The sequence below is a fragment of the Rhineura floridana genome, chromosome 1 (assembly GCF_030035675.1).
Source record: "Rhineura floridana isolate rRhiFlo1 chromosome 1, rRhiFlo1.hap2, whole genome shotgun sequence".
NCBI lineage: Eukaryota > Metazoa > Chordata > Lepidosauria > Squamata > Rhineuridae > Rhineura > Rhineura floridana.
This window is the reverse complement of record NC_084480.1, coordinates 101812972-101834629: the sequence shown is the minus strand read 5'-3', so window position 1 is coordinate 101834629 and position 21658 is coordinate 101812972. Positions and strand designations below refer to the sequence as shown.

Sequence of the window (21658 nt, the reverse complement as noted above, 5' to 3'; positions counted from 1 at the left end):
GCACTTTTATTAAAATAACAAAACAAGCAGCTGCTTGGAGAGAAGACCTGAATAGACAAAGGAGGCTCCTTGCCTGCAAAAAGTTCTCCTTCTGCCGTTCAGCTCATCTTATAGCAAAACTTCTAAGGCGTACAGAAGCAGGCTTCTTATCAACACATAAACATATTTCCACTATTTGGAAATGGAACACCACAGTTATGTACAAAGCTTATCTATTTGTGGCCTTTACAAGGCTGAACGTCAGTAGTTTGGAACACGCTGACACATCCTATATGTTCTGTGGAACATTTCACTGTTGTCATACCGAACACCCCTTTTGTATCTGCAAGGTTTGCAGAGCTTGGAAAAGTTACTTTTTTGAACTACAATTCCCATCAGCCCAATCCAGTGGCCATGCTGGCTGGGGCTGATGGGAGTTGTAGTTCAAAAAAGTAACTTTTCCAAGCTCTGATTTTGATACAGAAATTTAGGCTTACAGAGTTTTATTCCACACTGCCCTTGAAGACAGTCCAGAGGTTGCAGCCAGTGCAGAATGTGGCTGCTAGGCTAGTGAGTGGGGCAGCCTGGGTTAAGACCCAAGTATCTAAAGTCACCCCTTTCCCAGTATCAACCATCTCAGACTCTGATCGGCAGGTGAGGGCTTGATAGTACTGACCTGTTGGTGCTGACCTATGACAGGGCCTTTTCACTGGTGGCTCCCAGTTAGTGGAATGCTCTCCCCAGTGAGATGTGTTTGTCTCCATCACTATTGACTTTCAGGAGGAATTTGAAAACATTCATGTTTACCCAGGCATTTGATGGCTTTAGGGGACTGTTCCTAGCAACCCAAAAATGACTGATGAAATAATGTTTTTAACTCTGTGTTATAATAATTGTAACTGTGTTCTACAATGTTTTTAATTGTAATTGTGTTTTGGAATGTTTTAACTGTTTCATTATGCTTTTATTTTTCTTGTCAAATTGTTTTGTTTATGTTTGCTGCCCTTGTGACTGATTACTACTATCATTTTTTTAAGATGACTAGTAAAAGTCGGTCTGACTTGTGCAGTATTAAAGTGGGCGAAAGCACTCTTGAAGATATTATGTCAAGAGCATATGATAAATTTGACATTCAGTTCAGCAGCATACAACTTCTTTATAGCAGGCACGGTAAGTATTTGTACAAACTGATGCTATATTTATATATTAAAAAAACCAAGTAAGGATGGCAGTTTTAGCAGACATTACTGTTAATCTGATTCCAACAGCGTGGTTAGTATCATTCGTGCAAATTGTGGGGTTTTACCTGTTTTTTAATTTGATGCCTTATATCTAATTATCTAGCTTTTAAAAAAATAAATAGTAGTATATGCACGAGAAAGCAAAGACTGTTGGATAAGCAAGACAGGATTTGCTTTATCTTATGTACTGATTAGAATGTGAGGTCTTTACATCACCCCAGTGAACAACAGGAGCATGACCAAATAGGCCCCAAGAGATTAAAATCTATTTGAAAAACATTTTAAATACATCAAGGGAAGATCAGTGAATGCATTTTAGTTTATAAAAGATGCAAGCATAAAGAATATCAAAACACATTATTCATAAATGAAACTTAGGAAAGGGAAAAATAGGAACAGCATATACAGGAATCAAATACAATGATTACATAAAGTTTACAGTGTAGAAGATTAAATAAATTAAGCTTAACCATTGCTGAATCCTACATTAGCCCACCTGAACGCCAACTCTATATAAAGCTTCCTATATTCCCAACTGCTCTAACTACATAGCCTTTTAGTTTAAGAGAAGAACATAGCTATCCATCAAGACCAGAATTAAGGAAACAGGCTCCTGTAATCTAAAATGCATATTAGCAGAAATCAATCCAGAAATATCGAGACAGAAACTTATTTGAAATTAAAAAAAGAAAAATATTCAAAAGTAAAATAGTGAAGTCTGAATCTCACTTGGGAACCAAATAATCTTTAAAAATTAAATTATTCAAAGCTGTTTATGATTATCTGAAAAAACCTAGCTTTGCACAAAACAAAACAAAAAACAAGGAACAGTTCTGGTAAGGGAGATGTAAAGTCTGCTGAAACATAGATTAAACAGAGGAGTAAAAAGTATTTGGAAAGCTCAGCACAGAAAAATCTAACCCAGTGTAAAATTATGACAAACTGTGAGAATGAAATCTAAAAGCTAAGTTTTCTTCTCTCTGTGTGTTCTAGAGAAGTGTAGTTACATCACAAAAAGACATCAGAGAAAACTGCTTGTGTGAAGCTGGAGTTCAGATAATAATAGTGACGCTTCTCTCATCTCCCCAATAACCCAAAACCTTTTATTATGTATTTATTTATAAAAATATTTATATATTGTCCTCTTGCAAAACATCGGGACAGTGTACAGTGTACAGCAACATAAAAACATTTAAAAACATTACAAAACAACAGTTAAAATGACTGACTACTCAAAAACATTTTAAACAGCTCCATAGGCTTGTTGGCACAGAGTCAAGAGACACCTGAAAGTCAAAAGCGAGGATGCCTGCCAAATCTCTGCTAGGAGAGTGTTCCACAGCATAGGACTGGCGACATGAAATGCCTGACTTCTGGTTGAGGCTAGTTGGGCCTTTGTTGGGGAATAACTAACAGTGCTCCTCTGAATGATCTCAGTGATCAGGCAGTACCTATCAGTTATCCTGGACCCAAGCTGTTCAGGGCTTTGTATATTATTATTATTATTATTATTATTATTATTATTATTATCCCACCCTTCTTCCCAGAAAGAGCCCAACACAAGAACCTTGAACCTGGCCTGGTAGCATATGGGCAGCCAGCTTTTCTGCTGTGCATGTAAGATGAACTCAGGTGGGACTTGAGTACCACCTTGTGGTCAAAGGCATGCTCATACTTTTTTTAATTCCACCTTTGCTCACACTTAAAATTTGGTTCTTTGTTAGTGAATGCCAGGGCACAGGACAAAAAGTTCATGCTTCTGTTCAGGGTGTACTCTTGGCCCAGGGCCACTAAAGATATCCAGCTCTGTACCTTCTTCACACTATGGTTTATGGTGGCACAGCCAGGCAAAGGGTCGTCACTGTAGAAATCAGTTTTCTGTGTTTCCCCCTCGTTTCAGAATTTGGTGGTCCAGGCTGGGGGAAAAAAAATCTGCCCTTCCCATTTGCAATAGGAAACTGACAGGCTGTTTTATGAACCATAGTTGAAACCAAAGATTTCTTCCATTCCATAGCTCTGTAGGCTTTTTCTTCAGTATGCCTGGACCTACTCCCAAATTAAGAGCAAACCTACAGAAAGTATTATAGAAGTAGACCAGTTTGAACTCCAGCCCTGCTCAGTAACGGACTTCTAACAGGAGTCGTATATTGATTTAAGCAACAATGAAAGGGTCAGCAATATGGGTTCCACTCACTGATTTACTCTGGTCTGAGTCAAGATGCAGGCAAAAGAATTTTTAACCTCTATGCCCAGGTATGAACAGCAACATAATGACTGCTGGTGGCATAGTTGTGGATAACTCAGATCACAGGAGTGTTAAAATCAGCCTCAATGATATACATGCTTCTTGGATCCAGATGTGCATGTGTGATTTGGGTTCACAGTAGCAACATGCCACCAGGATGAATGAATGAATAAATGTGAAAAGTGGCCTTTCATATCTTAAAGATAGTATGGGTTTCAGTGAATCCAAGCTCTAGGAAAGATTTGGACATAAAATTGAGTCTCTTGTACATTGTGATAAACATTTTTCTGTCTTTAGATGAAAACTGGGAGGAAGCTCGAAACTTACAGTCCTCATCTCAACATATCTTGCAGCCTCTGGATGTGAAAATGGAACTGAACAGAGCTATGGTTGTAACAGATGCAAGAATGCCCAAGTATGACTTTCTTACTGTTAAGTGCATTTTCACATTGCTGGTTTCATATGGAGCACAGTCACTGCCTTGAATACCCTTCATTGTGAGAACAGACCATTTATTCCTAGTCTCTGCTTCCTGCTCTTTAACCAGTTACTTATCCACTAGAAAAGCTAATCCCGTGACTCCTAAAGTTTACTAAGAAGTCTTTGTTGAGGGACCTTGTAATCATCTATTTTGGTTGACAACAATTTCTTGTAAACTGCTTTCATGGGTTCCTTGGAAGGTAGGCAGGATATAAGTTTTTAAAAAAATATAAATCAAATAAAATTGGAATCTTCCAGTACACAGTATTTACTGCATCATCCCCATCTTGTTGACACTCAACTTTAAAAGGTAGTGAGGCAGGATTTATCTTTTCAAGTCTTTGTTTTGCTATGTTTTTATTGTCTTTCAGATATTTTGATAATAATTGTTCTTATTTTTTTAAGCTTATGAGCCAACCTTGAAACATTTGTGTTAAAGGGCTGGGTATAAATTTATCAAATAAGTAGTTTGATTCCCTAGTACATAGCTACACTTGTTTTTCTAATTGCTCTTTCTCTTTGTGTAATAGGTACAAAATGTTTGGTGAACTGCCTTTATTGTCTTTCAACATCTCAGATGAGAAATTGAAATGCATTCTGGATCTAATTGATAGTATTCCTAAACCAGAAGGTCCACCTCCTGCTGCTGCACAACCTTCCAAGGCAAGTGTTATTGAATTGCTAGATATATACCTTTACTAAAGCTTCATAAATAATGATTATTATTATGCAACTTCATTAGAGTACTCTTTTCAGTAATGGGATATTTCTCCAGGTAGTAAAAGTTCACATTAAAACAGTGTTTGGCTAGGGAATTCATGGGTTGATACAAAAGCCATAGAGTGCAAATGCTCAGTGCAAACTAGTTCATTTTCGATCTTTAGTGGGCATAGAGAAATTAGCAGTGAGTTAGCAAGAGCCAGAGTTCACACATAAATGCCAGCATAGAAAACTTCAGACAATACTGTATTAAGACTGAACTAAACTTTCTTCTGAAAGGATTTATGGATCAAAATTAGAGATAGCAGAGGAATTTGTTTGGTCTGCTTTTCATGGGTCAGCCTAATTTGACGTTCCTAAACTTAGTTGTTTTCTGATCTACAAGCATCAGAAGATTACACACTTCTCCAGATTTTGTGATTCAATTTTGGTCTCAAAAAGTCAGCACAAAAATATGTTTAAGAAGGATGCAAACAAACTGGAATAGGTTCAGAGGCAGGCAACAAAGATGATCAGGGGACTGGAAACAAAGCGCTATGAGGAGAGACTGAAAAGACTGGGCATATTTAGTCTTGAGAAGAGAAGACTGAGGAGAAATATGATAGCACTCTTCAAGTACTTGAAAGAGCCACAGAGGAGGGCCAGCATCTCTTCTCAGTCATCCCTACTGCAACGCGCTCTACGTGGGGCTGCCTCTGAAAACAGCTCAGAAGCTTAAATTAGTTCAGACAGCGGCAGCTAGAATGTTAACAGGAGCCAGCCTACGGGCCCATACAACTCCCCTTTTACAACAACTACACTGGCTGCCAATCTGCTTCCGAGCTCAATTCAAAGTGCTGGTTTTAACCTTTAAAGCCCTACACGGCTTGGGCCCTCTCTATTTGTCTGGGCGTATATCTTCCTACGAACCCTCCCGGCCCTTGAGGTCCTCCGCTGATCCTTCTCTTGTGATTCCCCCAACCATTCAAGTACATCTAATGGGAACCAGAACTAAGGCCTTTTCTGTTACTGCCCCCAAACTTTGGAATTCTTTACCGATAGAGGTGCGGTTATCTCCTTCTCTTGTTATATTCCGTCGCCAGGTCAAGATGTTCCTTTTTCGTCAAGCATTTAATTTGAGCGATGTATAGGATGTTTTTATTGCTTGACAGGCTCTTGCTGCTGATATGCTTAGTTAATATTGTTTTTATTATGCTAATTTTAATCTTTATATGGGATTGTTCTTTGCTTGTTGTTCGCCACTCTGAGTCCTCGGAGATAGAGCAGGTTATAAATGTTTTTAATAAATAACTAAATAAATCCCAGAGTGCAGGATACAGAATAATGATCTCAAGTTACAGGAAGCTAGATTTTGACTGAACGTCAGGAAAAATTTACTGTTATTATTATTAAATAAAATTCTAAGCAGTGTACAACAAGTCAAAACATCTTAAACAGCAGATACAAAAAACAATCAATAAAATGCTATTAACTGAACAAAACATTCTCTTTAGAATCAACATAATATAAACATTGCATATAAAATTAAGTACAAGAAATACAAGAAAAAATCATAACATACATAATAGACTAAACAGAGTATTCCCGAAGCTTCAAGGGAAAAAAGTTAAAACAAGCTTATTTTTAAACATAATTGATTAAACAAATAAGTCATTTCTTAATCATAGTATAATAAAAAGCAAAACAATTAAAACAGCCGGCCCCCTTTATAACAGAATTTTATCTAACTACAGTTGAAAAAAGATATTATTTAGTTTACTCAAACGTACCCTTACAAGATTAGCACATTTGTATTTAAACATATCAATATTCTAAACCAACACACTCACGCTTACCTCAAATCACACCCTACAAGCACTCACATAATTCAACCTCGCATCCTAAAAACAGCACACTCACATATCCATACCATGAGAACCACCATGAAAACCACTCAAATCTACATACAGCTGAATAATGCACACACATATTCTAAGTACAACTTTTATACCAAACACTCCGCCTTGTGTCTCACTCAAGGGGACAGAAATATGCCCACCAGGCTGTCACCCTGGGGTATAGAAACCACTTTTTCCAACATAATAGGCAATGACATTTTCTTCATCTCTCAACGGAGGAATAGAAACCATTCAAGTATCAAATATTCACCCTAAAGAAGGGCAGGCTTTCAATCACAACAACTTGTTGGTTTGTCTTCTCTCTCTAGCACTTGCAGCAATGATTTTTCTTGGTAGGCGATGGCTTAGCATTGCACTTTGTACGATGCCATGGTGCACACTGAGGTGCTGCCTCAGGCAGCCCCTCCCCTTTATATACCTGGAACAGCAGAAGAAAATATGGTGAAGTTGTGGGCAAATGGCAACAGCTGCAGCAGCACACAGAGTCCTTCCAAACTCACATTGTTAGAGCGGTGTGACAGTAGAACTAATTGCCTAGGGAAGTGGTGGGCTCTCCAACACTGGAGGCATTCGGGAGTTAGCTAGATAGCCACCTGCTGGGTATGCTTTAAGTTGGATTCTTGCATTGAGCCAAGGGGTTAGACTCGATGGCCTTACAGGCCCCTTCCAGCTCTACTATTCTATCATTCTGTGTATTTTATGTTTTTTAAAAAATACAAAATGTGAATTGTAGGAGAAAAATGCATTGAAAATGTGCACTTTATAGTAAGTGAGTGAAATATATTCAGTTTACACGTGTTTTATGCGTTCTTTTGGAAAGTCTGCAAAAAACAGGATGGAACAAACCTATGGTTGAGTGCTAGAAAAATGGATGTGAAATAGACTTTGGCTGCTCTAGCCATCCATGCTGAAACTTGGGGGCCTGGAAAAAATGAAAGATTCTCAGAAATCATCCCTGTCTCTCACCATTTTTTCTGCCATGTGATTTGCCATGATGGTGCTCCTCTCAGCATCACCTGGTTTCTTATCCAGATATGTTAGCTGCAATTAAACCAGAATGTTCCAATTCAGATGTAATAGAAAACTGAGGTTTAAAGAAGGCAGGATAGAAGCACCAGTGTCGGGTGCACAAAGGAAGGGGCTGACATGCACATGGCTTGTTCATGGCTTGATAAAATAGTAGAATGCTAACACTATTGGTAAGTTTACTTTCCCATCCTCAAATTTGTCAAAATGACACCCTCTCAGTTTTGTCACCTGCAAAGATATTTTGGTTCAGCACTATGCATACTTCTATTTTTCAGATGATTTCTTTCTACACTTCTGTTTTAGAAGTAAAGCCATGAACTTGGAGATTCATGGAGTTCTCTCACATATGCTTCCTTGCCATTCCTATACTTTTCTGAAATTGTCTTTCTATCTCTTTTGACTTTTCCTGCTGCTCCTTACAGTGGTCTTTAAATTTATGTTATGGTCCTAATACACAAGACATATTTCCTGGAGATGATTTAAATTATTCAGTTTGCCCCAATCATTTCAGTAACTGGTAATGCAACAAACTGTAACTGGTAATGCAAAAACGTCTTGTGTAGTATGTGAATTCTTGCTCTTTAGAGTTCTTTGAGTGGGTGCTAATCCAAAATCCTAAAGCAATAAAGTTAACATGCATACAGTGAAGCTGCAGAGTGAAAGTTCCCTACAATGAAAATTAGATAAGAGAAGTGCTTTCTTGTTTGTTTTGCTGGACCTCTCTCAGTAGCATTTGATATTTTTTTATTTGAGACATTTATGCAAACCATCACTTATGATATTCTTCTGGAATGGCTGAATCGAATGGAATTTGGATGCATAGTTTTGGAGTGGTCCCTGTCCTTCCCAAAGGATTAATTCCAAAAAGTCCGTCTCCTGGGTCTCCTGCTGGCCTATGGCAGGGTTGGGGAACCTGTGTCCCTCTAGATGTTGCTGGACTACAACTCCCATCATTCCTGATCATTGGCCATGCTGGTTGTGGTGATGGGAGCTGGAGTCCAACAATATCTGGTGGGCAATAGGTTTCCCACCACTGCTTTATGGTGGGTCATAATTCTCTATTTTGTCTCCCATGCTTTTTTAACTTCTATATAAAACCACTGGAAGAAGCTATGCAAGGATTTGGAGTGAAGTGTCTTCCATACCCATGTGACACACACGCACGCACGCACACACTCTCTCCCTCCCCCTCCCTCCCTCCCTCCTTTCCATTACAGCCTAGGAAAGTTGTTTTCATTTATTTATTTAATTTATTTATTAAACCTATTTCCTGCCTTCCTCCCAGAAGGAGCCTTGGACAGCAATAGAAATCTTGGGGCTGGATGTGGCCAAAGAAATTGAAACTTAATCCAGACAAGACAAAGGTGACCCTAGTCAGTAGACATGCACAGTAGACATCCAGCCTATGATGGATGGGATCATACTCCACCTGAATCCACAGGTTCATAATCTGAGGATGTTTCTGGCCTTAATCCTGGATGCCCTGATGATGGCTGTTCCCAAGGGTGCTATTGTGCAACTTAGGCTGGTGTGCCAGTTGCATCTGTACTTTGAAGTCTCATATCTGGTCATGGTAACTATGCCTTGCTATGGAGTCTGGAATATGAAATCTGCTTTACTCAGAAACTTAATTTGATAAATAAAGTAGCAGACAGGTTGTTAATTAGAAGTGTCTATGGGGAGCATGTAACTCCCTTTGAAACAACTACACTGGCTTCCAATTTGTTTGAAACAAATTCAGAGAGCTAGTCATGACTTTTAAAGCTGTTTACAGTTTGGGACCAGGATATCTAAAAAACTGCCTTCTGTGCAAAGTTGCCTGCTCACTAAGGTAAACTCTGCAAGCCCTCTTGTATGTTCCATCTCATTTGTCCTTTATGTTTGTCTGCCTACAACTGGGAGAGAGCATTTGTGGTCATCACACCTCTGCTATGGAAATCCCTCCAAGAGAGGCTCATCTTGTTCATACTTTGGCGTTCTGCTGGCAAAGATCTTTCTTAAACAGAAAGTCAAATTATGTTTTTTGTGACTTATTTCAGTGTATCTCCTACTGCTGTTTTTAATGAGGACATTATATGTCTTTTATTTCATTTTAATTGCCTGTTTTTATGGGTTTTTTTAATCATAAGATCTTACGATTATTATTAGCTGCCTTGAACTGTCAAGAAAGGTGAGATTTAAATTTGTTAAAAAATAAAATATATTAACCAAATCATAGTGATTATGTATGTTTAAATTAAGAGATACAAATTGATTTCTGTTTTAGCTTCAAGTATCTTCACTGCTAACAACACCAGAAATGTCAGCCTCTGTACTTCCACTTCTAGAACCTCTTTCAGTAGCTGGATCAAGTGGTGAATATTTTTTCATTTTATTTTTTGTTAATGTCAGTTCATAAAATGTTTATGATCTAGTATTTATTACTTATATATTTAAATGTTCAGGCAGTTTTTTCTCTAAGGCCTAGAGAAGATCAGACATACTGGGTAGGATCCAGACAGGCAGAGCAATCCAACTCAGGGGAAACTGGCATAAGTTGTGCTGGAGCAAAAGAAGCTGGCATAAAGTTCTGCTGCATCTATTTGCCATTCAGGAGCCTCTGGGTTGGCTGAATGCTGGCTCAGCTGAGAGCTGCACTCAGGGGCCAGAAAGTAAAAGCCTGCTCTCCGAATAACCCTACCGGGAAGTAAGCCCTCTCCACTGAATCTGTTGCCATTATTTTCTTAGGCTGACCTTGTAACTTTTGCCTGGATTTGGACCTGCATGAGTGCTTTGAACTCATGGATGTGGCCTAAGTCCCTTCACCTCCACCCCTTCTCTGGCATGCCCCCAACACACCGCTTTTTCAGGCCTTATGCCAGTTTATGCCAGCTCCACTTGCACTGGGCTCAGCTGAGCTGACTGGATCCTGGCTGAATCCCACCTGAGCTAGGCTGAGGGACATACTGGCAATGCTCAGCTGAGCCATGACCTAGCTGGCTCAGCTGGAGATCCACTGCATCCAACTCCCCTCAGTCTGGTGTAAATGCAAGCTGGATTGTTCCCTAAGTTAGTTGAAGTTGGGTCCCACTGAAATCAATGAGACAAGTTAGTCATGATTTAGTTCCCATTGAATTCGTTGGTACTTAAGTGCAACTACCTTTGGTTGGATGAATCCTATCTATTTTTTATGTAATTTTTTATTATAAATATATAATAGAAAATTGACTAACAGAATATAGATTAACATAATGGGGTTGGATCCAAGAAAAGTGTGTGGAATAGGGTTGATGGAATTTGACTTTCCCACCTTCTCCTTCTTATGGCAATTCCCTTGTCCCAAGGGTCAGAGGATCCTGTTGAATGGGATAGGCCGTGGCACAGAAGGATGAGAGATAAGGGAGCAATTCCTGAAAATAGGGTAGAGGCAACTTCAATGAGCAAATACTGATAACAGATGGGTCTGTCTAGTTGGATGATTCTACAACTTGAAGTTCTTCTTATCCATCACCATTTCCCAGCTACACAGAATCAGAAATTGCATCCATGTGTGATTTTGACTTTTAATTCTCCCCTTCATTGCACTAAATTAGTTTGTTTTTTTCTGCCATGCATTTTATCTATTATGTGGACCTTTACAGTTTCTTTGATCCTCTTTTAATCCTACAAGAATGTGCTGGTGAGGACTGCCATCAGTTTGTATTCATTGTGGAACATGTGCTGCAAGGAATTAATGACACTCTGGGCTCATCCAGACGACTGTATAATCTGCGATATGATCGCTTTGTGTGTTCATTAATTTTCCATGGTCCATACGACGTCACCTGTTAAAGCGGACTTTCTCGCTGTTAAATCCGCTTTGGCATTACCGCAAAAAATGCGATTTGCTTTTTTAAACCGGGAATCATCTGCTGTACCTTCAGGCGCTAGGATGCAATACCACGGACTTTAGAGCAGGAGGCGTTCTGTGGGCGGTGCTTGGGTGTTTCCCCATACCCCTTCTCTCATTCACAGCCAATCATGTATTTCCACTTTTGTGCATGTTCGAAAATGACCAGGGAAAGCCCGGGAAAACTGAACCAATCAGAGCAATGGGGTGGTGTTGGGGGGGCTCTGCAACTTCTACTGCGCAGATGCAAAAAAGCGCATTTGCGCAGAAGCAGAAAAGCGCATTTGCGCAGAAGCAGAAACAGCCGTTAATTTTTAGCCAGCATGTGAACTGGGTGGCAATTGTGGTTGTTTGTAAGCCCCCCTTTTCCTGGCTGGTCTCACTCAAGTGCGGCTGGTTAGTGCAGGGAGTTCACTATGCTCTTTCCTCCTCGCTCAGAGACAGACAGACATGCACAGGCACACACAGCGGAGAAAAGTGAGAGCTTGGCGCTTTGTACAAGGCCGCGGGAAGGAAAGGGAGAAGGAGGGGGGTGAAGGCAACGGAGCATCAAGTTTTGCCCGAAGTGGTTGGGAAGCCTCTCAGTAGCTCTTCCCTGATGCTGCCGCCGCCGCCTATGCAGAGAGGGAGAGGCAGGCAGAGAGAGAGAGAGAGAGAATGGGGAGGAGCGGTTCTGGAGAAATAAGTGGAATTGCCAGCCGTGTGTATCTCCAGAAACGTTAATATGCATAAAGACAGAAAAACATACAGTTGGTTTTGCGAAATATCGCAAATACAACCAAAAAACCCACAGGAATTATTGGCATATAAGTGGTTTGCTAGATGGCCACCCGCAACCATCTAAGGAGGCTCTGGAAGGAGAGCGGAGGAAGGGGTCGCTGGTGGCGAGGGCCAGCTGGGGAGAGAGTGGGCAGTGATGCCAGGCCACCCCCACGCGGGGGGAAACCCCAGGGAGGCTCCCAGGCAACCCCTTTCCTTGCAGGAGCCTCTCTCCCACAGGCTGCCTGAAGCTATGTTCGCCAGCCTGAGGGAGAGCTGGGCAGCAAGCGGTGAGGGAAGGGGGCTGCCGAATCAGCTGTGGGGCGCTCTGATGGCTCAGCTGTCAGCCCAGCTGATTGGCGGCTTGGTGCAGGGGGGGGAACAGCTGCCTAACGTGGAGCAGCCGGAGCAGAGAAAGAGAGAGCAAAGGAAGGAAGCAGGTGGTTGCAGTGCAAGCCTGGCTGTTGGAGAGAAGGTGGCAGTGGAGGGGGAGATGGGTGGTGGTGAGGGCTCTCGGAGGGGTGCCCCATTCCCCGCAAAGCCCCTGGAGCCCCTGGCCCCCTCCTCGGGAGAGCTGGAGATTATTTTTGCCGCCCCTTCTCTCCAGCCTTTCGTAGAGCGAAGTGGTGGGCTAGAGCACCCTGGAAGCCCAGGGGTGGATCAGAGAGAAGCCAGCCAGAGTGGCGAAAAGGGGAGGAGAGCTCAGGCGGCCCAGCAGCAGCTGGCATGGGGTACTGCCAGGCAAGGCGCCGAGCAAAAGGGGCAGCAGGCGATGGAGAAGGAAGGGATGCCAGGCACCCAGGTGCCCCTTCCCCTCTCCAGAGTGCATTCAGCATCCTTTGGCTAGGAACCCTTGGCTCCAGGCCAGGCTTTCATTCTTGCCTGCAGCCTTCTGCTCTCTCTGCTGATTGAGACTTGCCAGCCCTGTGTATCTCCAGAATGTTTACTATGCATAAAGGCAAAAACACATACATTCGCAAATACAAGCACACAAAAATACAGGAATTATTGGCATATCAGCACACATCCCCACCAGCCCTGCTCCATAGTGGCGAGCGGCAAGGAACTGCATTACACCCACAGGAAATTCAAACTTTTGCACTGTTACAGTCAAGTGCATGAGTGATATTGTGCTTCGTTGCAAAGGGGAGAGGAGCATACGTCATATTTTGCGGACCAATTGGCTGATAGGGGGAGTGTTATGGGCGGAGCTGGGAAAAAGCGAGAAGAAGTACGGGTCTTCCCACTGCGTGTGCGGGCACAAAAAAAGCGTGTTTTTTTTAATCGGGAAAGAGCGAACAAACAGGCAAAGTGAGGACTGTCAGACGACGAACCGGATATGGAAAACGTGGATTATCCCGCTCCGTTTGGATGAGTCCTCTTGTAACACCTACTCTAAGTGGATGCATATTATAGCTGTTTAATCTGTTGAACTCTTTGTGCAGTCACATAGCAGCACTAGATAATCCTGTAGAATGGGCATTTTCACAGTGCCTTTCTGGAACATGGCAAGTAGCCTTCAAGGAACTCTTGTTTTGGCCTAATCTCAGTTTCACAGCTGATGAAGTTCACTCAGCTGATATAATATGAATAAATGCTGAAGGAAGCCCTCCATTGGAGCGGGTGGATCATCCTTGCCTTGCCTCACCAATGAGTCCATGTCCCTTCAACATTACATTGGCCACAGCTCAACAACATTTGCCTTACCGCAGGGGCAGCAATAACTAGGAGTTACTTTTTGCATTATTATGGTTTCCAGATTTTCTGACTTGGGTCCCTTTCAAACCACTGCCTTCATTATCATTATACATTTGTTGCTCTAGGTTGCCTGCATGGTAGCCATCACCTCTGCAAGGAGGTGTAAGGAGGGCATTGAAGCTAAATGTGTTGTCTGTTAAGAGGGACCTGTGATTTTTTCAAAGCAACAGTGTGGTTCTCAGAACACAAACTACTTAAATCCAAAAATTTCCAGTTCCACATGGCTCAGGAGTTAATTCTCCTTTCCTTTTGCCTAAGTCCAGTGCACCCAGATGAACACATCTTAGATTTTAAGCAGGCGTTAACGACATACATTATAAGAACAAAAACATTCTCTTCCACCCAACCTCTATGAGAAAAAAGCCCAAAATATCCATTGCAGCCAAATGAATTAACATTGAACAATGAACATAGTTTTCTCATATGAGACACAACATCTCCAAGCACCAAGGCAGATCGCACTCACAGCATATCCTCAAGTGCACTAGGACACCACCAAGTGGGTTGCTATCCTCCAATAGCTTGAGGGCAGGAAAAAAGTCATCACTCCAAGATCAATTTTGAATTTCTCTTCCTTAGAGTGACAGTTCATTTTTCCTGCCTCATTTGAACAAGACCAAATCCCCCTGTGCTCTTCTGGCCTTATTTAATTTGGTTTGTACTGTGTGTTGACTTCTTATGAGTGTGTTCCCTGGTTGTATGAGTGTTTTGTTCTGCTTGGGATAATTTTTCCCCTCAGAGTTTTTCTCCCCTCAGAAGCTCTGTTCTTATTGTTCCTAATAATTAACTAATGTTCAACCTGACACAATTCCTCCTAATGTGCCTGCGTAACCATAACTTTCACTAGATCCACATGCTATGCCTAGTGGGCAAGTGAGACAAAACAAGGCCTGTTCCTCCACTACTGGAGGATAGACTACCAGAAGGAGTGAATTATAGTATTTTGTAGGATAATGAGGAGGTGGAATGGAGTGATGGCTCTGATGTGCAGGAACAAGTTTCCACACTCCTTTTTCATGATACTCAGTTTATGATACTACTTTGTAAGGCCATGGAAATACTGGAGTTGAAGAATTTGGCTGCTGAGCCTATACCTACTCCACCTTCTAGGTGGCAACAGTTCTGTCAGATCCTAAACTGAAAAAGCTGTGTGAATGCCTAATGTAATAAAAAATATTGATTAAAGCTGAATGGCAGGTGCCTTTGCAATCTAAAAAATCATCCTATGCTAGCAAGTATTTTTTAGATGCAGAGTTTATGGAGTAGTTGAAAGTCCCAACTATTGATGCACCTTTTACTGTTCTGAGGACCCTTTGAGCCTACTGGTACAGTTGCCAATGGGTCTGATGTGTGGGCAGTGGAGACTCATCTGAGAGGGAGTGTGTGGTGGTGGCGACAGTGTGAGTGAAGAAGGCGGGTGAAGAGGAGGGGCAGGAACAGTCTCCTGATCGGGCAGCGTCTCGTCAGTTGTAAGTGAAGCTGTGGGGGCAGTGCTGTCTCTGTCAATGGCACTGAAGCCTTCAGCCTTGGCACCCTCTGACTGCAAGTCACTAGGATCCTCCACCATGCCCCATTCCATCTTCTCCTTTTCTTTCTCATTGCTCCAAGGTCATTCCATTGCACTCATGATAATTTCAGCATTAGTGTCAAAACATTTGCAGTGCAAGTATCCTGTATGGCTTTGTTTTTTTCCAGGGCAGCCATGCTATTGGATCTATGACATCTTTGCTAATCCTACTCAAGACCCAGATTGCATTCGAAAGACAGCTCTCAAGATATCTAGGGTGGCTGCCTTGAATGCAACCTATCTCAAACCATGGCAGTAGAAAAAGTAGCAAAGCATATTGTGTCGCTGCATTATTGGGAAACTGATTCCAATTCTAGGCTGGTTTTAGCAATGGATCCCTTTGATGGCAAAAAGCTGGTAGGGGATGAGACTTTAAAGGACCTCAGAGAAATGAAAGACAAGAAGAAGGCAATGTCAAATACCATGCAAAAGAAAGAGAAGCATGCCTTCAGGCATTTTCAGCCCTATCAAACTTTTTGTCCCTAAACTTTGGGGACAGAGGCTGTGACTTTCATTCCCAGAGACTTTACTGGGGCCAGAGGCCCACAACATTCCAGCTTCTGATTCACCAATACTAATGCCTCAGTGGGAGGAAAGCAGCAAAAGAAATTTTGATTCAGTTCTTGACCAGTAGAGGTAAAGAACCTTTTGTTTGCTCACAAATGGAGAAGCACAATGTCGGACAAGTGGGTCAAGAATGTGATGTGTTACGTATATAGGACAGAATTTCAGTCCCTGCCCCCAGGTCGCTTTGGGGGTCCAAAAAAGCAAGACAAATGGAAGTAGATGTCAGCGGCAATAAACCATCTTCTTCAGACAGCAGCAATAGAATGTGTGCCTTCAGATCAGCACTTTTCAGGCGTTCATTCACTGCTATTCATTGTTCTGAAGAAAGGGGGCTTGGAGGGTGGTATTGGGTTTGAAATATAAACAAGCTCATAATGGGTGAGGTTCCATACAGGCTGCTGTTGTGCGTGCTCTCATTGCGTCAAGTCAAGACAAACAGATACGATTGATATACCAGACCTGGGCTATTCCCAAGTGGTGAATGAAGACCAGCAATCTCTGCAAGGGGGTACCACTAAGAGATCTAGTTTGGGATGCCATAACAGGTACAAGTATAATGGGCTAGGGAACTTACTTCAGGGGTCAGTTGGTTTAAAGTGTCTGGACTCAAGCAGAGTCCAACTGAAGCATAAATTAGTTGGAGTTGCAAGCAGCAAGGCTTGTGTTGCAACACTTTGTATCTTCCCTAGGTCTGAAACATAATGCTACGGAAAGACAGACAATACTATGATAAAAGCTCATATGTGTCAAAGTGGGTCAAAGTCACAACCTCTGTAGGTGGAGGCCACCCTTTTGCTATCTTGGGTGGAGAAAAATGTCAATCTGCTGGTAATGGAATGTGTTTGGGAAGTTGACAACTTACTGACTGAGCTGACAGACCTTGATGACTGGGGAATAGCAGCTCAACAAGGTGATCTTCAAGAAGTTGCAATACAGGTTCAGAAGGATACAAGTGAACCTGTTTGCATCCAACTCAACTTGTTTGAATCAACTAAAACAGTTTTTCATGAAGTTCCATCCCTTCTGGCAGAAGACACTGATAGATTAAACTATCTGTGGCCTCCTGGTCTGCGGTGCACTTTCCCTCCCACTCTACCGGCTCAAGTTCTCAAAGAAGTGCATCTGGAGAGAACACCAATCATGCTAGTAGCACCATTATGGCCCAGGAGACCATGGGTTTTGGAAATTGTACAGCTAGCCCTGGTATCTCTGGTGTGCCAAACCTTCTTACTCGAGGTCCCTTGTATCATCCTGATCCAAACTGGTTGAGGCTAACTACTTGGAGGTTGAGTGGCAATGTCTGCTCAGGGCTGGTTTGCCACCTGGGATCATAGCTAAGATCCTGGCATCACATTAGCCATCTACCCTCTGTATATGTCAGTTTACTTGGGAGACATTCATCCATTGGTATAGCAAGAGACATATTTGTTCCTCAAAGGCAGGTCTGGTGGAGGTACTCAGTTTTCTGTAAAATTATCTTCACATGGGTTTGAAACTTAATGGACTACACCTACAAGGCTCTGCTTTATCATCAGTCTTGTCTACATCTTCCTTGGCCCCTACTGGTTTCCGTCCATATGTGAAGCAATTTTTGAGGGGTGCTGCACTCTCAAGTCTGCCTGTTCAACATTGTTTTCTGACTTGCAGTTTTCATAAGAACATAAGAAGAGCCTGCTGGATCAGGCCAGTGGCCCATCTAGTCCAGCATCCTGTTCTCACAGTGGCCAACCAGGTGCCTGGGGGAAGCCCACAAGCAGGACCCGAGTGCAAGAACACTCTCCCCTCCTGAGGCTTCCGGCAACTGGTTTTCAGAAGCATGCTGCCTCTGACTAGGGTGGCAGAGCACAGCCATCATGGCTAGTAGCCATTGATAGCCCCGTCCTCCATGAATTTGTCTAATCTTCTTTTAAAGCCGTCCAAGCTGGTGGCCATTACTGCATCTTGTGGGAGCAAATTCCATAGTTTAACTATGCGCTGAGTAAAGAAGTACTTCCTTTTGTCTGTCCTGAATCTTCCAACATTCAGCTTCTTTGAATGTCCACGAGTTCTAGTATTATGAGAGAGGGAGAAGAACTTTTCTCTATCCACTTTCTCAATGCCATGCATAATTTTATACACTTCTATCATGTCTCCTCTGACCCGCCTTTTCTCTAAACTAAAAAGCCCCAAATGCTGCAACCTTTCCTCGTAAGGGAGTCGCTCCATCCCCTTGATCATTCTGGTTGCCCTCTTCTGAAGCTGACTTGTCAGCTCTGCAGCTTGCTCCCTTTGAACTTCCAGGACATTCTACTGCAGCTTCTGTCTTACAAAGTTCTCTTTTTAGTCACCATCACATTGGCACAAGTGGTGTTGGAACCAGAGATTCTTTTCATCACAAAGAACTTGTGTACTTTCATAAAGATCAGGTGGTGCTATGGACAGATTTATCATTTGTATCTAAAGTAACTTTATTCTTTCACAAGCAGCAAGAATTAGTTTTACTGTCTTTCCTGATGCTAAATATCCCTCTGAACACGCATGGCACTGTATAGATGTCCGTAGGGCCCTGAAGGTGTATAATGCAAGAACTAAGTCATTTTGCAAACAAGAGTCAGAAAGTCTCCTTGTCCACTTTATCCAGGTGGTTCAGGGCCTGTATTTCCCTGGCATACATTTCACTAAAATTGCTGTGTTATCAGGTATAGTTTCTCACTTGACTGGGTCAGCAGCAGTGTGTGTTCACTCTTCTACCAATGCTCCTCTATGGGAAATCTGCAGGGCAGCAACTTGGTCCAATCCTTGTTCCTTCATGAAGCATTATAATATAGATTTGTTTGCTTTTACGGAGGCTGCCTTTGTGTCCTGCAGCGGGTTCTTCCAAATGAGTAGTCAGCCAGCTCCCACCCTAGGATTAGAAGGGCTTACTTTGGAACATCTCACTTGGTGATGTCCTAGTGCCCACTCGAGAAGGTACCATTGGTACTCACCTGAAAGATGTTTCTGGGGGGCACTAGGACACCACTGAGACCTACCCATTGTTGGCTTTTATTCTTGGTACATATTAATTTGGCTGTTCTCAGGCTCTGGAGAGTGTCACGACATTTCACTGTATTGTCTGTTTTCTTGTTCTATGCTTTTTGTCTACGCATGGTTGTTTAGTAGGGAGAGTATCTTGTTCTACACTTGGCCAGAAAGTGCATTGGCAGTGCAAGGGAGGGGCAACTCAGTAGCAGTCTTGGAGGGATGACTTTATCCTGCCTTCAAATGATTCAAGGATAACTTGGTAGTGTCCTCATGCCTCCCTCCCTGAAACATCTTTCAGGTGAGTACCAACAGTACCCTCAATGGGGCACACCCACAGCACTGGCAACTAACCCTGGTATTCTGGAGATCTGTAGAGTAGCCACATGGGCCTCTCCCTCTCCCTTTATATGCCACTATAACTAGATCTCTACATCTCAGTAGAAGCAGCATTCAGGAGGTGAGTCCTGCAACTGGGGCTTCCTCCATAGTGAGCAGCTATTATGTTCAATCAACCCAATGGACATTCAGGCTCTGGTAGGACCCACAGCAACTGGCTCATGTCTACCAGGAGAATAAAACATTCGTCACTTACCATGAAGGGGCCTTCTCTGGCAGACAACATGAGCCAATCACACCCTACACACATGCTGCTCACTCTTCACTCCTCAGTGATTAGGACTTGCCTCACACATTTCACACAGGATTCTTATTTCTTTCATTTCTCTGTCTGGGGACACCTCTGCTCCTGGTTTGGTTATGTGAGTGAAAGATCTAGCAGGTTCCAAGAAGGTCTTCAAGTGCTTTGCCGTGAATGGAAATTAAAGAGACTTCGAAGGAAGAAGGAATATGCAAATTAATCTATGGGTTTTCTGCCTGGGCTATAAGGATATGATGTTACTCACAGTGAGTGGCTCATGTCTGCCAGAGTAGGCCCCTTCATGGTAAATGACCAGTGTTTCATCCCCACATGTTAAAAGCAGCAGGTGAGGTACTTGCAAGTAAGCACTTAGCTGCTGACACTCCTGCCTGCAAGTAGATGGTCCAGTTGATGAGTTTAACCAAGAATAGATCTGCATGGAAGGAACATAACTGAAGAGCAGTTGTATTGAAGATAGTTTCTGAGATAAGATGTTGATTGCATCAGCTGTTCCTGGTATGTCCTGGGACATATCTCATGAAAACAGCATGGTGCAGACATGCTAACAGTTATATAATTACTGAAACATAATTACAAGTTACATGTATAGAATATAACATGTGAAAATGTAAGCATTTTATAATTACTGTTTGAACTGTTACAATCATTAGAATCCGAAGATGAATATTATGATGCGCCAAGCAGTCCTGTGGAAGACTTGCCGTTTTTTGAAGCACCTTTGGGTTCCTTGAGTAGGACTAGCAGCTTCAAAAAAAAGACAGTGAGACGGGACTCTTTGAAGAATATGATTGATTTCCAACTAAGATTTGAAATATCTGAGGTAATATTTTACCTGCTTCTGTATTTCTGTTAATGGCTGATGCTAACATACTGCAATGTATTTCCATTTGCTGTCTTTCACCTATATTGCATTATTTATTGTTACCATTGCTGCTTCACTTTCAAGCAATGATTTAGCTCTTTCTGAGGTTTTCATTGTTAGTTCTCTCAGTAATGCATGTGAATGAATGAAATATAGACATTTCCATTAATTTCAAGTTAGTATTTAAAAAACTAGGGCTTGAATCCAGAGGAATGAAAATGTGAGCCACTCCTGCAGAAAGATTTTCCCATTTCCTCCTTACCCCTGCATTCCCCTGCATCACAAAAAGCCTCTCAGGAGCAGCATTCCTCATGAAAAGCCAATGATTTGTTACAGGTGGCTGCAGTAGGATGGGGAAATTGGAAAAATCAGGCAGAGCAGTTTGTACTTAGGGGAGCTTTTGGGGAGTGTAGATGGCAGCATCCTCGTGTTCTTATACAATTTGTATTCAAGATATAGTTTAAAAATTGGAGACTGTAATAAAGAAGGGATAGTATAGTACAAAGAAATAAGTATGAGTTAAAGTAATAAGAGTAAGTATCAACTGACAGCATTGTTTAATGCTGGTACCTAATCCTTCTGCCTGTAGCTAAAGAATTTGCCACCACCCCTTAAGTGGTTTCTCAGTATGTATATTGCTTCTTTGATATTGGTACAGCTATAGTAATAAATATCTTCATAAACCTTTCTCCTAAAGTGCAGCAAATTTACATGAGACATGCTTAGGATTGTTTGTAAGGAATCCTGTCACACTACTGTATAATTTTTTGCTGCAGTTCCATATATACCTGCCTTCTGAGTAGACATGTATAAGATTGCATTATTATATAGTAATTACTTGTTTTGCTTTTATGTAAATTTAGAGTTGACTCAAAATATGAACATTGGACAAATACATTTATTCAGGTGTCAGGTCCCTCTTGAACAGATAGTATGCAATACATTGGCACTGAAAATGAAAGTAAAACTGCTTAAACCTAAATTTTTTCCTTATACTTCACACTGGATACAATTCTGAATACTA

General features: G+C 41.9%; 1 protein-coding gene across 3 annotated transcripts in view; it reads left to right on the top strand.

Moving 5' to 3' along the window:
- VPS13A (vacuolar protein sorting 13 homolog A) overlaps positions 1 to 21658 on the top strand; it is a 304094-nt gene that overhangs the window by 101771 nt on the left and 180665 nt on the right. For all 3 annotated transcript variants that reach the window (XM_061627500.1, XM_061627520.1, XM_061627510.1), the window contains exons 21-25: positions 1017 to 1149; positions 3763 to 3880; positions 4476 to 4608; positions 9859 to 9946; positions 20423 to 20592. In XM_061627500.1, coding sequence (XP_061483484.1) covers positions 1017 to 1149; positions 3763 to 3880; positions 4476 to 4608; positions 9859 to 9946; positions 20423 to 20592 — 642 coding nt within the window. The remainder of the gene's footprint in view (positions 1 to 1016; positions 1150 to 3762; positions 3881 to 4475; positions 4609 to 9858; positions 9947 to 20422; positions 20593 to 21658) is intronic.